This window comes from Falco punctatus (assembly GCF_963210335.1).
Source record: "Falco punctatus genome assembly, chromosome: 1".
Taxonomy (NCBI): domain Eukaryota; kingdom Metazoa; phylum Chordata; class Aves; order Falconiformes; family Falconidae; genus Falco; species Falco punctatus.
The window spans coordinates 92,018,840-92,038,333 of record NC_137580.1 but is presented as its reverse complement, the minus strand read 5'-3'; the positions used below and the strand labels follow the sequence as shown (position 1 = coordinate 92,038,333).

The following is a 19,494-nucleotide window of genomic DNA, read 5'->3' as shown; positions in this document are numbered from 1 at the left end:
GTCATCCGACCCCTCTGAACTCATGATGTCATCCTGTTTTCAATCCTACTAAAGGTGACTCGCTTGAAAAAAAGAAGGTCTGACACTTACTGCTTCTTAACAATGATGCGAATGAGTGAAGAGAACACAAAAGGTTTGGAGAAGATTGAAGGAAAAAGGCAAGTATTTCTACCTTCTGCCTTACTGCTTTGTTTTACGTCCAGGCTCTCAGTCACTGGGAGGGGAGGGAGAAACCTATCAAAGTTGTGCCATTATACAAGTGACATTTAAGCAGTTAAATAAGGCAGGGGTTTATTCAGGCTGTTTAAGACTTCAGTTTGTTAACTTTTATTCATTTTCATTACTAATTAATATTTTGGTTTCCTCAGGTCTGCACACTGAATTGAGATGCAAGAGCTAATAAATACCTTGAGAATAGCCCACAAGCCCTATAGCAAAAAAAACAAATTAGATGAGAGTTGACATGAAGTTTTAAAAAGTGCAGAAAAGTGTTTTCAAGCCTTTCGGGCTAGTCTCACACATCATTATGAAGCTAAAGAGCGGCAAGCCCATTTTTTTGAAAAAGTCATTTGCAGGTCACCTTTGAGCAAGAGGAAAGCAGAGTGGGAGGTGATGATAGAGAACAAAGAAACCTACCATATAGTAGCAGCTACCTGTATGTCTGTACGTATGTTGCTCGTAATTACTTAAACTGAAAGGCCCCAATTGCTTGAAAGTGCTGGAGTGTGAAAATTGTAACTCCTGCAAGACTCCTTCAGAAAGAAGGCAACTGTATGAAAATTATTTCGGTGCATTTAGTTTCTCAGTACGATAGAATCAAAACATATCACTAGCTCCAAAACAGACAATTCCCCTAACCACAGCGGATATTTAGAAAGAAGTTCTTTTGCTTCTCATTGCCTTTATCAAGCATCACTTGTAGAAACACCATGCGTGCCAGGTGTGCTCCACCCTGACAGGGGAGGAAGTGTTAAGTTGTTGATTTATCAAGGCACTCTGAGCAGATGAATCTCACCAGCCCTAACTCAAGAAAATAAAATCTCCAGGAAAGACGCCAGTACTTACTGGAGGAAGGAAGAAAGCGTTTGAAGTTAAAACGTAAAGAAAAGAAGCGGGGGCCGATTTCCAGCCTGGTCTATAAGAGGGGCAGGGACTCCATGGAGCACCTGCTGGCTCCGTCCCTGTGGCACAGCAGAGGCATGCCCTTACATCTCTGTTTACACAAGCTCTTCGCTCACAGTCTACCACCTCCTTCAGTCAAGCAAAACCGAAGAAAGGAAAAGCAGATACCTTTATATTTCTGGGTCTTTGGAAGGGTGGTCTGACTCTGGATCTCTTCTGTTTCTTTTCATTTGAGAAGCTTTCAGAGCTACAAACAGCAGCAGTAAAGCCACAGCGCCCTTTCTGCAAACCTACGTGTTAACGCAATGCACAATAAAATGTCACGGCAGACTCTGGTTTTATGGGGCAAGTCGTGAGAAGAGATCACCACCACCAACACAAGGCAAGCCTTCCCACGGTTCAAGGACAGCCACGCATAAGTATTCACATAGAGCCAGTCAGACAACAGAACAGTCTCACAACACGCTACAGACATGTTACACCACAGGATCCACTGTGTAATGACAACACAGTTCAAACAAGGACCAGATGCGTGCTCCGAGATCGGTATCTCCAGGAGGACATAACCTCTCACTACAAATTCCCATCAGTGTGGCTGTCAACACCACCAAGGAAAAAAAAAAAAAAAAGTAGCAATTTTAGTTTGAACATGTGCTTGCTTAAAAAAAATAAAATAAAATAAGATTTTATGAACAGAAGATGAAGAAAGCCAGGCATTCTGTACTGAAACCAAACATACGACAGCATTAGGTACAGTCAACCTAATGACCAGTAGTAATCTATAAAAGCCAAGCAAGCAGCTATATAATTGCTTTAAGTAAACACTGACTTAAAGACAAAACTACATTTGAATTGAATATGGAAGGGGGGAGGACAACAACCCTTTAAGAAGATCTTTTGAGACATGTAACTGTAGAAAGGCTGGCAAATACAACATTGATTGGGAGTGAGGTAACCACAAACACCGCTGTCTCAAATGAAAAGGGATTCAAGGTCTGACCCAGAAAACAAGCATCGTAACTGCTGGGATGAAATTTTAATGATAAACACAAGATGCTCTGCATGCAGGCCAGATTGAATTATCTGATGTCAGCCCGTAAATGCAAAGCGCTCTGAGAAAGAGGAGCTGCTAGCAGCCACCTTCAACTCGCAGCTCAGGTTGCACTTAAATCAATCCTTGATATTCTGCCATCTTCTGGCTTGAGCTTTGGCAGCAGCACGGAGAAAACAGGAGAGTGCATGAAATAGGTACATTTCTCTCAGGGAGAGCTAACCTTGTAGAGTTTGTCTTTGCTTCCTTACACAAAGTTAACAAAGAGATCCTCCCCCGAACCACTTCAGGCAAACTATGCTTCTGTGTATCACGCTTGTAACTGCTGTTTTAAGTCACTCTGCTCACAACCTGTACAAATTCCCTTTCAGAAAGATTAAAAAAAAAAAGCTTTACAGCAACTCTAAAGAAAATTAATCTACTTTCCAGCACTATACTCGAAGCAGCATAGTGAAAAACGCAAGATCAGGTCTATCACAGCACAAGTCCAAATCAAGTAAGGTTGTTCCCAGGCTTACTCCAAGATTGCAAAGACACAACAGCCCCAGCATTCCTGCTGGAGAACCCCTCTCTCCAAATCTTTCTTTAATTTTTATAACCATTCTCTGATCTTCCAAGATCCCAAGTTGAATGTCCTGAAACCAGGGAGCAGCTGCTATACACTGTCACAGTTTCCAGCTATAAAGACAGAGCGTAATGCCTGGCTGGCCCGACTGAGCTGAGCCAGAGTGCTGCAGCTGCTCCCCAAAGTCAGACATCAAGGGAGAAAATTAGAAGAGCCAAAGCCCAACCAGAACTTAATCTGGCTACTGCCGCAAAAGACAATTAAAAAAAAAAAAATCACGCTTCTATAAATACATTAGCAACAAAAGGAGGGCTAAGGAGAATCTCCATCCCCTGTGCTGGGCACTGATGAGGCTGCACCTCAAATACTGTCTTCAGTTTTTGGCCCTTCACTACAAAACAGACATTGAGGTGCTGGAGCGTGTCCAAAGGGCAACCAAGCTGATGAAGGGTCTTTTCCAACCTAAATGATTCTATCATCAAAAAAACTGCTAAAAACTGAATGGCCCTATTTTCCTGCAGTGTAGCAACCTGACTATAGAAGAAAGGTCAAAGATATCACAAGCCACTGCTTAGAAAACCCCAAGAAATGCCACCCACAAAATGAGCGTTAAGATCATCACCCACTTCAAGTCTTGCAAAGTCACATATCAGTTTTGCTTTACACACATGGCAAGTCTTGCTGTAATCTATGATTATTCACATGTAAAGCCAAGCATGTAAGTGTTTGTGAAACTGGAGATATAATCATTAAATGTAACAGATAATTGATATTTATACTGAGAAGAAAATTGACTTTTGTTAACCTCAGCTATTAAATTACTTCTTCAGTACCGAAAGAACGCAGCAGCTAGCTATTGATCACCAGATTCATTACACTTTTATGACAAATTTGAAAGCACAATGCCATTAAGTACAATACTATAAGCTACGAAAGGGGAGTATTGTGTATAGATTAAAAAAACGCAAACCAACAAAACCCCAAAAATTCCCCAATCTACTTATCATAAATACTTAGCAAATGCACATAACGAACCAAGTATTTCCCTGCACAATTTGCTCATGTCCATAGAAGTTTTAGTTTTATCTTTAAGTCTGTCTTTTTTGATATTTATCATGAGATATTACTGGAAGGTGCAAGTGTGCCACTGTCTTGCAGACTTCAATCATCACTGGCAGAAAACCAAACTCATCTTCTTTTGGGCAAGAAGTGTTCTACGTGCAGCAATTTAAGAGATGTTTTCAGAGATCTTGAGCTACCAAAGCAGAGCGAAGGGCAAGCAGTAAACAGCAAAGAAAGAAATATAACTTTGGTGTTCTAATCTTCTAAACATTTCATTTACAAACCAGATAAACAGCTGAACTCTGATTTCCCCATGTTGTTTTATCAAATATACGTTCATAGCTTCATAAGAAGACTTCATTACTAAAATTCATCTTCTCAGAGAAGGGAAATAACTGACAAGTAATACCCATAATATTGTTTTTCCTAACAGATACGCACGTGTAGCTTTTCCCTCTGTGGTCTCTTACCTGCTCACCTGTTTTCAGGAACCTAAATTATTTAATGGCACCAACTCCCTTCAGCATGCCAGCTGATGCAAACTCACCAAAAGAATCAAGAGATACTGGAGGAACTGGGGAACCAATATGAAAAGACCAGGTTTCTGCATTTTCACACAACTTCCATAATACACCAAGCTAAAATATGGACTATTTATTAATATTGTTTATTAACTCTTCAGAAATGTAATTTATTCTGCCTATCTCCTATCTATTGCATGTTTGGATATAAACACACAATGGAGAAAATGAAGAAAAAGAAGAGCTGGAGATTTTGGCAGCAGCACGGAGACAACTGGGGTTTCTGGCTCCCAAAAAAGTACAGGAGGTTTCATTAGAGACAGTGGAACAGATACAGTAGTGCAGCTCCCAGCCAAGGCCAGGAAACACTGTCCCAGCTGAAGGGCACAAAAGCAGTCAGGTTACTATCTGCAGAGCTGCAGCCCAGAGCGGGCTGGGAGCTGTGGTGTCTTACCAGTGACTCAAGAAGTCTTAACATCAGGCATGAGTCAATGTCAGACCTGTGGTACTCCACACACACAAGTTCTTCAAGCCATGGCCACTGTTTGGGTCATCCACTGCGTAGCACTGCCCCTCTAGAGGTCACAGACTACACAAGCTTCAGCAGAAGCATTTTCATTTCATGTAACACAACGAATTACAGCAGCAAAAACATCCCATTGAAAAGGAGAGGAAGAGAAGCAATAGTCAATGAATAGGACGGAAGACAAAACAGAAAGGGAGAATTCCAAATGCAGAAGTAAAACAAGCGGAAGGGTTTAGTTTAAAAAAACCCAACCAAACAAAAACAAACCAATCAAAGATTAAAATTCTCCTTTCACTCCTGCCTTCTGCTAGTTTAGATTTCCACTCTCAGCTGCCCGAGAGCATCCAAAAGCATTTCAATGTATATGGGAATTACCTACATGCAACGTATTTCAAGGCATGTTTCTTATAACTAGTGTGTGAATTTTCAAGTATTTTTAAAGTAGTTTTCTCTAATCCCACAATGCATAAGTATACCATTAACTGAAGTGCTACCATAAAATATGGAACTCTGGTACGCTAAGGACAATGTCCTCTGCCTGCCCCCAGGATGATATCATTTTCAATCGTGTGACTTCTTCTGGAGGGCTACTAATTACTTAACCTGTAAAATTCAAGCAGAACACACCTTACACCCGTTAAGTCAGTCACAGTAACCTCTTCTAAGAGTTTGTGCAGTTCTTAAAATTGTATTTAAGAGTGTAAACCAAATGAAAAACTAACATTAAAACAAGGTCCTGACCAAGCTTTGTATTAGAAAAAGAGAAGTTTGAGTTTCTCTACTTTTTGGGTGGGTTTTTTTTCCCCTGAACTTTTAAATAACAATGGAGAAAAGTAACAGTCCTCTAAAGTTACCTTGCCACAGCACACAAAAATATCTTTGTGATTAAGAGATTTTTATGGAAAATAAAAACATTTTTCAGCAGGTATGTACTGTATTTAATACATTCTGGGTGCTTCTGCAGAAAAACAATAGGTACAGTTCATCAGGAAGCACTATAGTCTTTACAGGGACTACACATACATGAGAGCGTTTTTGGAATAGTACCATAAAAATCTGCACTGCTGAAACGACTTGTAGATAACCATCATTATCAGTCACTTTAAGGACAGTCTACCTCACCCACAAAAGAACTGCAGTCAGAAAAATAGTTGTTCTTGTTGCCTCAAACAGGTGCTTCTTTTGAATTTGTTACAAAGCCATACGTGAGATTTCAAACAGTGAGCATTACGCAACCTCATACTCACCCAGCAATAACAACTCCATCGCAAGTATGTACATCACAAAGAATTTTTCCCAGCTCATATCGCAGCTGGCTCACAGCACCGATGCGGTTCTGCACAGGAAGATGAGACATAGTGTTGGTACTGCAATACTATGTTAATTTGGTGCTTCATGGAAAACTCCCAAGCTTTGCTTTTGCTACTGACAAGTTGTAGTGCAGCTGAGAGAGAAGACACAACCATTTTATGCTTGCCGTCTGGAATTTTTACAGATGGGAATGAAGGAGAAAGAAGCTATTGCTCTTTATTATCATTCATAATCTTTAGGTGGAGAAACAACTATCACAACAACAACAACAAAATTATAGCTCTCTCTTAGCTAGGATATGTAATGAGCAGGGGAAGGAGCCTTCATCTTAAAGGCTGATTCTCATTATCACGGGACGGTTGAAGTATAAACATCTTTCTTGCACCAATCAATGGAGTAGCACAGCAAACAGAAAGACTCACTACCAAAAGTCAGTGACTGGGGGGCGGGGGGAAGGTATTACAGCTAGGGCTATGTCTCATAAATCCTTCAGCAGCTTTTCCCTTTTAAACGGCAAAAAGAAGCTACAGTATAAAAGACCAGCTTTTCACTACCACTTGCTTGAACCAGGTTCCCATTTTTCTACAGCATCTGGATCCCATTAAAGAAATTCTCTTTTACCTTCCAGTTGGTTTTCAAAGTGCGCTCTCTGGCACGGCAGTTCTTGAGGGCGAGCTTCCAACAGGAATGATCAGAGATGCTCGTATCTAATAGGTATCCTTCCTGTTGGCACAACCGGTACCACAACACTTCGTCTTCTGCAAGTACCTTCCATGTCCTGCTGACCTAGAAATAAAATTTTTATATATATATATATGAGAGAGAATATGAGATATATATATCATAAAAGTAAAAAATAGATTTCATATAAAATGTTTTCAATAACATCTGAAATATACACATATAAATCAGTATAGGCCTGCACTGAAACTAAATTCTGATCTTAACAAATACATTTGTTCACCCTTTATACTACTGAGAGTATAAAACCCCCAAACCTTTAACAAAATACTTGGTTTCGTGGATTCTTTTGAAAATAACTGAGTTTTGACTCCATAAAATGTGAACACCAGCATTTAGTGGCCATGCTGTCAACCTGAAACATCAGTGCATTAAAAAATTTTGTGAAGGGAAAAGCAGCAAGGAAACAATTAAGAAAGCATTGTAAGTTTAGCACAACAATATGATTTTCATATTTGTAGCTAAGAAAACCTCTCAGATCACACCATCGTATCTCTAAAGTCCTACTGACAATGTCTGATTAGGTGTATGACATTAGTGATTTATAACCTATTGTATTACAGTATGCATAAATCAGAATGAATTATTAAGTTTTTCAAGTAGACTCAAGTTGCTGTCCATTTCAGAGAGAACAGCTTCATCACAATCAATTGTGGGCTTAGAATTAAAGATTCAAGAGGTAAGAGCCAACTTAAGTAGCATTTGTTCTCTGTAATTCTTAATTTAAAAAAACAGATGTAACCAATGAAAACTGCCACGAGTGAAAGCAGCAATCAATTGTACAGTTTCCAAAAGATTAAAAAAACCTTCTCAGCCTGACATCATTTTTAGCAACTTAGAAATAAGCATCTGATGTCCATTTCAGTCCCAAGATTACACCAAGAATCTAGGTCTCCCATTGATACAAACCCACAGGGCCATCTCTCCGTGTTTACTTGCCATTCATTCCACGTTTACACACAGATAGGACACAGCACAGGGAGATGAAGGATGAACTATTACTTGTTCTCCATTTTACAAGATTAATCTCCTTTGTATTTTATCATTTCCATACACACCTTGCTTCAGACTTCTTAAAACCACAGCTTTCAAAGACAAAGCGATGCTTCACAAAACTATGTATCATGAAGAATACTGAAAGTATGACATCCTTTCGGCTAGTGCAGATTTGCAAAAAGTCCAAGGAGAACACAAGCCATTGAAGCAACAAAGCGTGCAGTGAGCTTACAGGGAGGTTAGAAAACAACAGCCACTGCCTTAAATAAATCAAGTAATCTCACGAGTTTGTAATCCGATCTGTAAATTTTTACATGTGATGACTTGGAAAAGCATGCCTCAGCCCGCTGTATTAAATGCAGCATCCCGCCAAGAGCGACTAGTCAGCCCAACCAAAACACCCACAACACCACACGGAGATAGTAGCTAAGGTCCAAAAAGCACCCACCAACTCGACACTTCATCTTACAGATCTCCTTGGGTCACAGTAAGTGCAAAAAGATCCCACACACATGTTCCCAAACCTCCTTGCATATTATGTAGACGCCAAACAGTGGGACAGCATGCTCTAGAGCAGTGAACAGCATAGATGTCCCCTTGGCTAGAAGCTTCATAAGGTTTTCATCTTGTTTATGTTGTGTTGCCTTGCTGGAAAGAACACATGTATCAATTACTGCTCTCAAAAACCAACATCCCACTAGGAATCAAGAACTGGGTCGTAAGACATACCTCATGACCTTTTTCCCCCAGGGAAAAGAAAAAAAAGTTTAAGATGAAAAAAGGGTGGTGGACAGAGTAAGCTGCACATGTTTTTAAGATTTGATACCTCCATACAAGAGGAGCTCTCAGACAGGAATATCCAAGTCCAGCAGAACTAATATTCTAGTCAAGTCACCAAGAGACCCCAATTCAAACTAGCAGACATGCATAATCCCCTTCCATCATCTGACAAAGAAAACAACCTGGATGGGGCAATCACAATGCCTCACAAATGACAGGAACAGCACCAAGTCTTCTCTAGTGTTAAACATCACCCTGTAATAAAAAAAGCAGTGCTTAATGCTCCTGTCCCTACAGGGATACACTCAGGAAGTTCAAAAGCATAAAAAAAAACCAAAAACCAATTCAAGCTTCAAACCGTTACAGTTTAGTGGGGAATTTGCTCTCGATTTGGTTTTAAAGTAATATAAACCCATATATTATTGCTCAAACAAACAAAAAAAAAAACACCAGCTTTTTGCTGACACACAAAAACCCCGCTGTTCTGCAGAAGTTGAGCACCCCGGCCAAGCCCAGCCGACAATAACGGCACCTCTGCCCCCATCCCGGCACAGCAGCACATCTCTGCTGACACCGAGGGGACAGGCTAACATACAAAAAAAAGTAAACAAAGTCAAACCATGCCAACTTCTGCCTTGCTTGGAAAAAAAAATCCTCACAGAAAACCACACACCTTTGGAGTTTGCCAAAACAAAGTTGTACAGACCTTTCTAGTTTCAAGGTCTTAAAAGCATTTTATAAAGACAGTAAAAAAAAAAAGGGGGGGGGGACGACTACATAAAATTTAGACTGCCTTTTCAACTTTCAGGAACAAACATGCAAGGGGAATAAAGATCCTATCCTATTATGATTTTTTTAAATCAAATTACATCGAATCCTGCTGCTTTACAAGCATGAATTTCCAAAGGGTCCCTAATGCAGCCTTTTCTTAATGCACCAAAACTAGCATGACAATCCCTTGTAAAAGCCCCACTGAGCAAGCCTCAGCTGCAAGAAATCGCTAATAAAAGAGTCTCAAGCATTTTACTTTACAGCACCACTGTGAGCTGCCGCATTAAAACCAGCCATTGGCTTGAAGTCAGCTTTATTAGATCTGCTTGACTTAAGAGTTTCAGGTGAGGCCCCAAAAGCCAGAGGATTACGACTTTATTTATACGCACCCATACATTCTGCTTGTTGGAGAGTAGCTGAGACATGCAAAGCTCTTATTAAACTACGAATGTAATTATTTCCAAATCTACACTACATAGAAACTCCAACAATGATCAACAACAACATCTTACAGACTTCTTTATAGATTTAGAGTTCCCAATTTAAATTTGTCTTGAGTTTTCCTATTATCTTTTTACTACAGTTCTCAACTGTTCTCAGCAAAGAAACTTGGGTTTCCCCCGAGCTCCACACAGGAACAGTTTTGTATCTAACAGCTCAGGAAGTAACAATGTTCTGAAGGACTTCAAAGGGTTTTGCTGACATTGGTTGTGCCTTTAGGGAATTCCCCCCCCCAAAAAAAAAACCCCACCAACCCTAAAGTCCCCCACCTCTTGAATCAAATCCTAAATTTCTTCTAATCCTATCTAAATCAGATGGCTGAAATCCCAATGAAGGTTTATTCATCCCTCTCCATCTGATAATTGTCTTTGTTTCATTAGGTTTATTTTCTTCCCTAGACATGGTCATGGTTCATTCTCTGAAGCCAAGGGCCTCAGTTAGAAATATATGGACTTTTCAGTTCAGTACAACATGCAGTGCCAAACAGTATTTAATCCAAAGCCAATGAGATGGAGGCTTTTCAATTATCTGCGATAATCAGAGAACCATAGAACAGTTCAGGTTGGAAGGGACCTTCTTAAAGATCACCTAGTCCCACCCCCCTGCCCCGGGCAGGGACACCTTCCACCAGACCAGGTTGCTCCAAGCCCCGTCCAGCCTGGCCCTGAGCACCCCCAGGGATGGGGCACCCACAGCCGCCCTGGGCAACCTGGGCCAGCGCCTCACCGCCCTCACAGGGAAGAATTTCTTCCTTATATCTATCTAAATTTGCCCTCTTTCAGTTTAAATCCATTTCTCCTTGTCCCATCTCTACATCCCATGCAAAAAGCCCCTCTCCAGCTTTCCTGTCGGCCTCTTTAGGTACTGGAAGATGCTCTAAGGTCTCCCTGGAGCCTTCTCTTCTCCAGGCTGAACAACCCCAGCTCTCAGCCTGCCCTCACAGGAGAGGTGCTCCAGCCCTTGATCATCTTTGTGTCCCTCCTCTTCCAGAGCTAGAAGCAGTGCTGCAAGGGGGTCTCATCAGAGCGGAGCAGAGGGGGAGAATCCCCTCCCCCAACCTGTTGGTGATGTGGCTGAAGATACAGCTGGCCTTCTGGGCTGCAAGCACACAGTGCTGAGTCACGGTGACCTTCTCGTCAACCAACAGCCCTAAGCCCTTCTTCTGCTCAGGGCTGCTCTCAATCCATTCCCCTCCCAGCCTGTATTTGTGCTTGGCATTGCCCCGACTCAGGTGCGGGACCTTGCACTTGGGCTTGTTGAACTTCATGAGGTTCACATGGCCCCACCTCTCAAGCCTGTCAAGACCCTTCTGGATGGCATCCCTTCCCTCCAGCGTGTCAACTGCACCACACAGCTTGGTGTCACTGGCAAACTGAGGGCGCACTCAGTCCTAGCATCCATGTTGCTGACAAAGATGTTAAAAAGCGCTGGTCCCAATGACGACGCCGGAGGAATGCCACTCATCACTGGTGTCCGCTTGGGTCATTGAGCCATTGACTGCAACTCTTTTACTGTGACCATCCAGTCAGTTTCTTATTCACTGAGTGGTCCATCCATTATTTAAGTCTCATCCTGAGCTCAGGACATCCTTATTCATCTATTCATCTGCTCTCTCTTTAAACTATGAGAAGAATGGATGATTGCTCTTACTCATATACAACCTTGATGCAAAAGTATGCTCAAAAACTACATGAGATTTTCTTATTTTAAATGTATAAACACTAAAAACCTAACAGTGTGACAGTTCCAGAAGCTCTAGAGGCAAGCATCTGAAATTGTTGACTTATGCAAGACAATTCATTCTTAAATTCCTAGAAACAGTCTCCCTTGTCCTAGATACATACACAATTGTTGTGTTGGTAAACATTTCTAAACCTTTTCTCAGATGAAAATGCTAACAGTTCAAGGCAATTTCCCACTGATCTGTTCATAAATAAAACTGCCTTAGCACTGCCAAAATTCAGTACATACTGTCAAGAAGTATTTCACGCCACAAAATGCAATTTATGCAGTCTCTGGTATTTACTAGAAAGCAGGAACTACTCTAAGTATACGGAGAAGTTCATAGATGAGACATCACCTTATCACAAAGGTACAGTTTAAGGGCCAGGTCCTCAGGCCACGAGTGAAGTTAATTGCCAGTATCGGCAGTATCAACCCCAAATAACACAAGAACTTCTGATGCATTTCAATTTGTCATACTCGTGGTGTCCTGAGTGATTGTTTTTCTTTTCCCCCTATATCACAACCAGGAGGAAGGACTGACTGTTCTCAAAGCTGCTCATCACAGAAGTCACAAGAGAGTCGCTCATAACATAGCTTTTTTTTTTTTTTTTTTTTTTTTTTTTGTTCCAATGGTCAGAACAGAACCACAAGATGCCCACAGGGCTGGCATAAAGCAGAGGGAAAATTTTACCATTACCCTGGACTGTTCTGTTGATAGAGTAACATGGGTTATCAGCAGGGACTGGTCTGCTGGATGCTACTGACTATCACACAGCTACTGCGAACCCACCACAGCTCAGGAACTAATGACACCGTTAATTCACATGCTGCACATGGCTTTTGTATTTCAAGTGCCAAACAGATAGTTTGTGTTTTATAGTACTAATTCCAAAAATCAAAGAAAAGCAGTGGGGAAGAGGGGGAGGGGGAAATATCAGGGTGAAATTAAAGTTTTCCAGAGCAGTCTGTGGCGTGATTAAATCTCAAAGAGGCTCTGCAGTCAGGCTACTTTACTGTTAGTTGGTTACCAATTTGGCATAAAGAACTAAGAAAACAGGTTTTCTCCAAAGGCACTCACATAGTTCATGATGCCAATTCCACTAACTGGCCCAATTTCACTGAAATCCCAAGATGCCTTAATAAAAAAACCCACCACCTTTCTACAATAACACCGTAAAGCAGCAGGGCTTTCCATTTAACAGAAGAGGGCTCCCCCCCTCCTTCAAAAACAAAATCACCAGGAGAAAAATGAAAATGGTATTTATTTTTATTGCTTTGCTTTTTATTTGAACACTTAAAAAGAAGCCAGCTCTGCACTAAAAGCATTGGATATTAATCTAATTCAGAAAGCCTTGTAAAACACTGGGCATTTGCTCAGCTACTTGTCAGCTGCACATAGGACCGACCAACTCTGTCTGAAAAGGCAAATGAGAAATGTGGAAAATTTTCTCAGTGTTAAAACACATCTCACAAGAACAGGTTCAAGTTAAAAACCAAAATGAGAGAGAGAGAGAGAGTATTCAAGTGCAGTCCAAGCACAGAGAAAAGGAGCAGCCCTCCATCAGCCAATCTTTTTACTATGTCATGAGGTAAACTGATCATGCTAGGGAAGGGGAGGAAGAGAAACAGAAAGAATAACCTTAAAGTACTCCACTTAAAAAAACGCAACCCTGTTCCATTTCATGGAATGTGGCCTTTACTGATCGCGTATCTCTACCTCAAATGACAGAAACTTGAGCATATCTGAAAGCTTCAGAGTCTGCTGGATAGCACCAAAAAATACACCTAGAGAATTTTTTCTTCTGCAACAGAAGCCCTGCAAGAGGAATTATTTTTCTTCTAATAGTCCTTATTCCTAAAAGGCATTAGCAAGTAAAAGATTTAAGCAATAGCCACCTGTAACTCTTTAACACTATAACACTATGACTTGCTCATACTGAACATTAAAAGCCTAATTTCATTTCAATGCATTCAGGGCCATTTGGATAATACTTGTGACTGGTTTGCCATCCACCACGAAGCTATACCCTTCCTGTCACTTTTCAATTTTTACATGTTAACATTTCTTTCTTTTACAAACATTTCACATGGTAATCAGCACTCGCCAATTAAGTTTGCTTTGAAGACTCATTCAGAGAGAAGGCTCATCATTTCATGTGTGAAGAAAGGAGATAGGCTCAATAGTGTGAGCTGAACAATCCTAAGTATAGCCAGGGGGGTGCAAGTGTTTAAGTTAGTAAAGCTACTTGAAGAAACAGGCAGTTTACAACTACACATAAATTATGGACCATCTTTGAGTACAGCCTGGCGAAAGCATTATCTTGAAGTATCACCGAAGAAAAATATAAACCCCCTGCAAGGCAGTGTGGAGGGAGGAAGGAAATCAGTGTCATTTAAGAATTTAGCCTTACATGAAATTACTACAGACAAGAAGTTACTACTCCAACTTCTATGGTTCAAGTCTGACACTGACAAGTGGGAGGAGCAGCTTTGTTTCCAAGTCCTTAGCATCACAGAACTCTGAGTTCTAAATATTGTAGCAAGACACTCGCTTGTTTCTAAATATATTCACTTGACTCAAAAGATCTTTGCAGTATTTATTTTAAATTTTAAGGCTTTGCTTTTGTCCAAGCCACAGAAGTTTTATTTAACTCTACTCAACAGCAAGCTATAAATCCAGCTCACTACTATTTTTTCAATATTCAGCTCTGGAAGTTATTTCCAAAAGTAAAAGCACAATCAGCTGAGTTACTAGGGCTGCCACACATTTTCCCTGCATCAAGGTGCCCGACTATTTATTGAATATTTCTGCCAATTTTGTGTGGTATCAGAGAAGCAAACTGTCAGCAGTGCTTACCTGAGCACACCTTCCCAATTCAGTCTTGCCTAGGTACTGAAATATCTTCAGTGCCAGTTCGTAAGGCAGCTGGATATCAAAGAAAGGAACCTCATTTATTTCATTCTGAAAGGAAGAAAAAAGAGAAAATAATTTGTTAGGCTTCTTTGATGCATAGCTAGTTAGTAGCAAAAGTTACTGTACCACAAAGAAAGGACATTGTATCTTCAGTGCCATCGCAGTTCCATAGGAAAGGCAGAAGTAATTCTGTCTCTCCTTCCCGTAACATCAGGCAGACCATGCTGGCATGAAGGTACCCAAGCTACTCTTTGCTCTCTCCAAGTCATATCAGGTAAAGAATATTAGAAGGCTAAATGGAGCTAAAAAGCAAATTGAGGAGAACTGTAAGGCTTATCTACAGTCAGACAGCAGAGAAAGGCAAGACAGGAGTTCTAGTAAAAAAGGTTATCTAAGGTTTCAGCATCAAATAGACCAAACAAGCACTTAGACGACATATGCCCATTATTAATTTCACTTACAAGATTCAAACACAGATGATGGAAAATGAACAAACATTTTGATATAAAACTGAATGGAGATGACATTACAGTTGTTTTCTGTCTTTCACTAGTAAGATACAAACGTCTTTTTAATATGAAATGTGCTGAAAGAGTTGCTGCTTTAGCTGATTAAGTTATCTCAGTAAAAAAATTAAAACCAAAGAATCCATCATTTTAATCTAACAGCTAAATGCAGCACATACATTTTTCCTAGATTCTGTTTGTTTGCTTTAACTACATAATTATTAAATCTTCTTCCTGCATTAAGTTACTGCATTGAGATTTGTCCTCTCCCTCATTTCTGTCTGCACGTTCCAAATGTCTATACTATATAACAGAGAGAGCGCAAAATCAGCCCATTCTGACCATTTCTATGTCACCCGTTTTAAAGTTTCACTCTTTAGTGTTTTCTCCTCGTTTCTGGTACCATCCCACATTGCTCCTGAACACCTGATCACCCTCCATCAATCTCCACACACAAAATCAGGTGCCCAGTTAAAACCTATCCCCACCGCTTGCCACCAGAAAGTCAGGCAGCTCCCAAATCAGGATCATCCCCTGCCTCTTAGCACTTCTCTAGCCCCAAGACCTTTGTTTCTTTGTAGGTCTCTCTAAAATTACTCCTTGCTCATTTAAACCTGGACCTTTTGCAGTACCGACAAAGTAGTAAAAATAGGCAACGCTGGGTTTGAAGTCCACTTACACAGGAAAACCATTGCATAATACGGTTGCATGGAAATTTTTAATGCAAAAGGTGTTCTACGCTAGCTAAGTGTTTAGTCAGCACAAATATGGGCAATGTTCCCATTAGGTCTTTTTTGATAAAATGCAATGGTTTTTTATAAACAGCAGGACCTCACACTCAATCTAAAGTTACTTAAACTAGGACCTGCACGTAACATTCCCCCTCCCCTCTCTCCCTGTCCACAATTTTCCTGCACCAACAGCTCCTTTTCCTTTCTCTTTGCATGAGGATCTCTGGCTCCACTCCCTGCTATGGATTTGCAAGACTGTTTGCTTTCATACGATTTAGATTGCATCTGTTTCCAAAAGGGGCACCAAAGAAAAATATAAAAGGAACTCTGAGAGCACATCTCCACAGCCACACGCAGACAGACCCCAAGCTGGCCAGATGTGAACCAGCTCTGATCCAGGAGCCATATAACCATTTTCAAGCAACGCGTTGCCCAAACAAATAAGATGAGCCATTCGGCAAGGCTTATTAGCTCTAGGCTTATGAGCTCAGGCACAGCACCACTATGAATATACTGCTTCCAAATTGGAGTTGACTCACATCCAACCAGCAGAACCTAGTCTGGCTGCATGGACCCAAAGGTACCATCAGAAGGACAGACTGCCTACAGCCCAGCACAAGCACAATGCTCCAGACTGACAGCTCTCTCAGGAAAATGAGGGAGAAAAAAAAAGAAAACACAGCTATGCAGATTATTTTTTTTTTAAACTAACACACAAGAGTATATTCAAACTGCAAGTGCAACAGCTCAGACCAATTCCATTTTAATGCTATCATAACGTTAAGAGGCAGATCAAGGTCTTCCCTTCCTACATCCCGAAGATTCGGGCAGCTGGTCTCTAGCACTGCGCTCACCGCTGCGGACGGAGCGGTAACGTTAAGTCAGCACCAGCCTGTCTAAAAGTCGACTGGAACAAATCCAAAACTCAAACACTACCATTCCCTCCGAGACAGATCCGGGCTCCCATGTGCTAATGGAGCACTAATTCTGTAAATGGATTAATTTGTGCCTTGCAGACAGAAATTTAATCTGTTCCTTTTAATTTTTTTTTAAGCAAAGAGTAATTAGTCACAGTTAGGGTAGCGAGAAGCAAGAAAACAGGTTTCCCCCCTAGTTTTCTTACACTGTAAATAAAACCTCTATTGCATTTAGAGAGTTTACCAAAATAACTTTTATCTGGTTCAGAACTGTATTTAAGGCTATTTCCGAATTAACTCCTTCAATTAAAGACTTAATCGCTGTTGTGTTAAGCTGCTGTGCGGCAAGGCAGGACAGCCGCTGTTAGGGCTGCTGCCTCAGCCAGCGACAGGACCTTTTGTAAGGGACAAGGCACCGTCTCATAAGAAAAGTAAATTGGGAGGTGGGGGCGACGATTAGGCCGCCCCAAAAAACTCAGCAGCTAAGAAACAAGCCCCGGGAAGGCCAGACGCGCCCCCCCTCCCCGCCCCGCCGAGGGCCCGCTCCGCACCGGGGCCCAGCCCCGGGGCCGCCCCAGGCGGGGGGTGCCGGCCGGGAGCGGCCCCGGCGCCGCGCAGCCCTACCAGGTCCCGGATGAGCTGCCCCAGCAGGTCGTCGCCGTCGCCGCCTCCGTCCTCCGCGGGCTCCTCGGCGGGGCGGGCGGGCGACGGGCTGCGGCAGGCCGGGGCGCCGCCATCCAGCAGGCCTCGGGCCAGCGCCAGGTAGCTCGGCTCGCCCGGCTCCGCGCTGCGGTGCCTCTCGGGTGCCGCCGCCGCCGCCTCCTGCCGCCGCCGCTTCGCGCCCCCCGCCAGCTCCTCCCGCCAGCGGCGGCGGAACAGCTCCAGCTCCGCCGAGCCCTCGGCCATGGCGGCGGGGCCGGGCCCGGCCCAACCTCCCGCCGGCCCGGCCCGGAAACCGCCCCCCGCGCCCGCGCGTTCCGCCGCGCGAAGGTTCCTACGGCCGCCGGGGCGGGCCGGGGCCGGCTGACGGGGCCGCCGGCCGCCATTTTGTGGCCCTGAGGCGGGCGTCGTGTCGGGGCGGCCTGCGGGCGTCGAGCGCTCGAGGGGCGGGATAGAGGCCGTGGGGCCCACTGGTCACGGCTCGGCCTTGCAACCCAGCGGCCTCGGAGAGCTGCTGGTGGCTGAGCGAGGGCCGGGGCGAGGGCAGGGGCCCGGGTGGGCAGCCTGGGCCTGGGCTGTGCTGTGAAGCCTCGGTGCCTCCAAGCCACGGCCGGCCGTATGGCCCCGCGGGGGAAAGCGGCTCCCAAGGAGGCAGCTGCCTGTGGAGGAGGCACAGAGGAGCATGATGGGCCCTGTCCAGGCCATTTCTTCCACCCATTTTGTTGGCCAAGTCTAAACCAAAGCGTGTGGGCTGGGGTCACCTGAGAGTGACGTCACCAGAGAGTGTGGGTCTGAGAGCTGCCGCCATCATGGCGCTTTGGGGAGGACACGATGTTTGCGCCACACCTTTCCAGTATCAACCCACCATGTTGCTCCAAGGCTGTGTTTCAAACGATGGCTAAACCCGACCGCTGAAACATGGCTGCGGAGCTACTATTGCTTCAGCCAGTCCAGCTGCCCAGAGGAGTGGGAAGGCTGCAAGTATTCAAGTCCTCAACACAACTTCTGTGGAGCGCTGGAGGAAATGAAACAGGTAAGCGAGACATAGCTGGTCCTCGCTGGGCACTGATGAACATGCTAAAACACGTGGCCCTTGCTCTCAGTAGCGGTTTGTGGCAGTGTACCTGCACCCTTGCATCTGTCTCCAGACGCTGCCATGCAGCATCTTCCAGCGGCCAATTGCTGGTTTTGATCCTTCACAGCTTGTTGCTGTCCATGCAGTTTATAAAACAATTTAATGAATGCAAACAGGCATTTTGGATTCCAGGAAAAATCCAAACCACCTCATTTGAGGAGGACCTCCTGTATGTAGGAACCTTACAAAAGACTTGTGTTCTCAACAAAATCATTTGGACTTAAAGGAGGATTTCCCTGGGGTGCACACACTGCCCGTGGTGAGCCCTGCCAGAGGAGGGATGGCAGAGCAGGAGCTGCCCCTGTAGCAGGATGTGGGGCTGCTCCAGGGAGGCTAGATGAGTTGGGAAGATGACAAGCCCCAGGAGGGTCCCCCTAGACCCCCATGCAATACCAGGGTGATTTGCCAAGGAGGTGGCAGCAGCCTTCCTGCCTGGCAGAAGGGAAAAAGGCCACTTTGGGGTGATTCCTGCCCCACAGGGAGCTGCAGGGAGTCCCTGCTGCTGTCCCAGGGTTGATGCGTGATGGGGAGCCCTGCCTGGCGGTCCCAGCCCTGCTCCTGTGCGCTGGCGGCTGGGGAGGCGCTGCATGCCGCTGGGTCAGTGCCTGGGGGCTGTGCACTGCTGCCTCGGCCACTCGAAATGTGATCAGAATCTGTAACGCTTTGGGTGATGAAATCCCCTCCAGCTCTACGTAATCCCCTCACTGCCCCCCTCCATCTCCACGCTGTCCCCTGCAGCCCCACGCTGTCACCTGCAGCCCCACACTGTCCCTGCAGCCCCACACTGTCCCTCCATCCCTGCAGCTCCACGCTGTCACCTGCAGCCCCATGCCGTGACCTGCAGCCCCACGCTGTCACCTGCAGCCCCACACTGGCCCTGCAGCCCCACACTGCCCCTCCATCCCCGCAGTCCCCTGCAGCCCCACGATGTCACCTGCAACCCTACGCTGTCACCTGCC

General features: G+C 43.9%; 1 protein-coding gene across 1 annotated transcript in view; it reads right to left on the bottom strand.

Moving 5' to 3' along the window:
• The window catches only part of FBXW8 (F-box and WD repeat domain containing 8), a 53,597-nt gene extending 35,888 nt beyond the window's left edge, over nucleotides 1–17,709 (bottom strand). Inside the window, exons 1-4 of the mRNA XM_080366123.1 lie at nucleotides 17,365–17,709; nucleotides 14,530–14,634; nucleotides 6,780–6,944; nucleotides 6,095–6,183 (exon numbers count right to left, since the gene is read on the bottom strand). Of these exons, the coding sequence (XP_080222249.1) occupies nucleotides 6,095–6,183; nucleotides 6,780–6,944; nucleotides 14,530–14,634; nucleotides 17,365–17,646 (641 nt within the window). The 5' untranslated portion in view covers nucleotides 17,647–17,709. The remainder of the gene's footprint in view (nucleotides 1–6,094; nucleotides 6,184–6,779; nucleotides 6,945–14,529; nucleotides 14,635–17,364) is intronic.
• Between the last annotated feature and the right edge of the window lie 1,785 nt (nucleotides 17,710–19,494).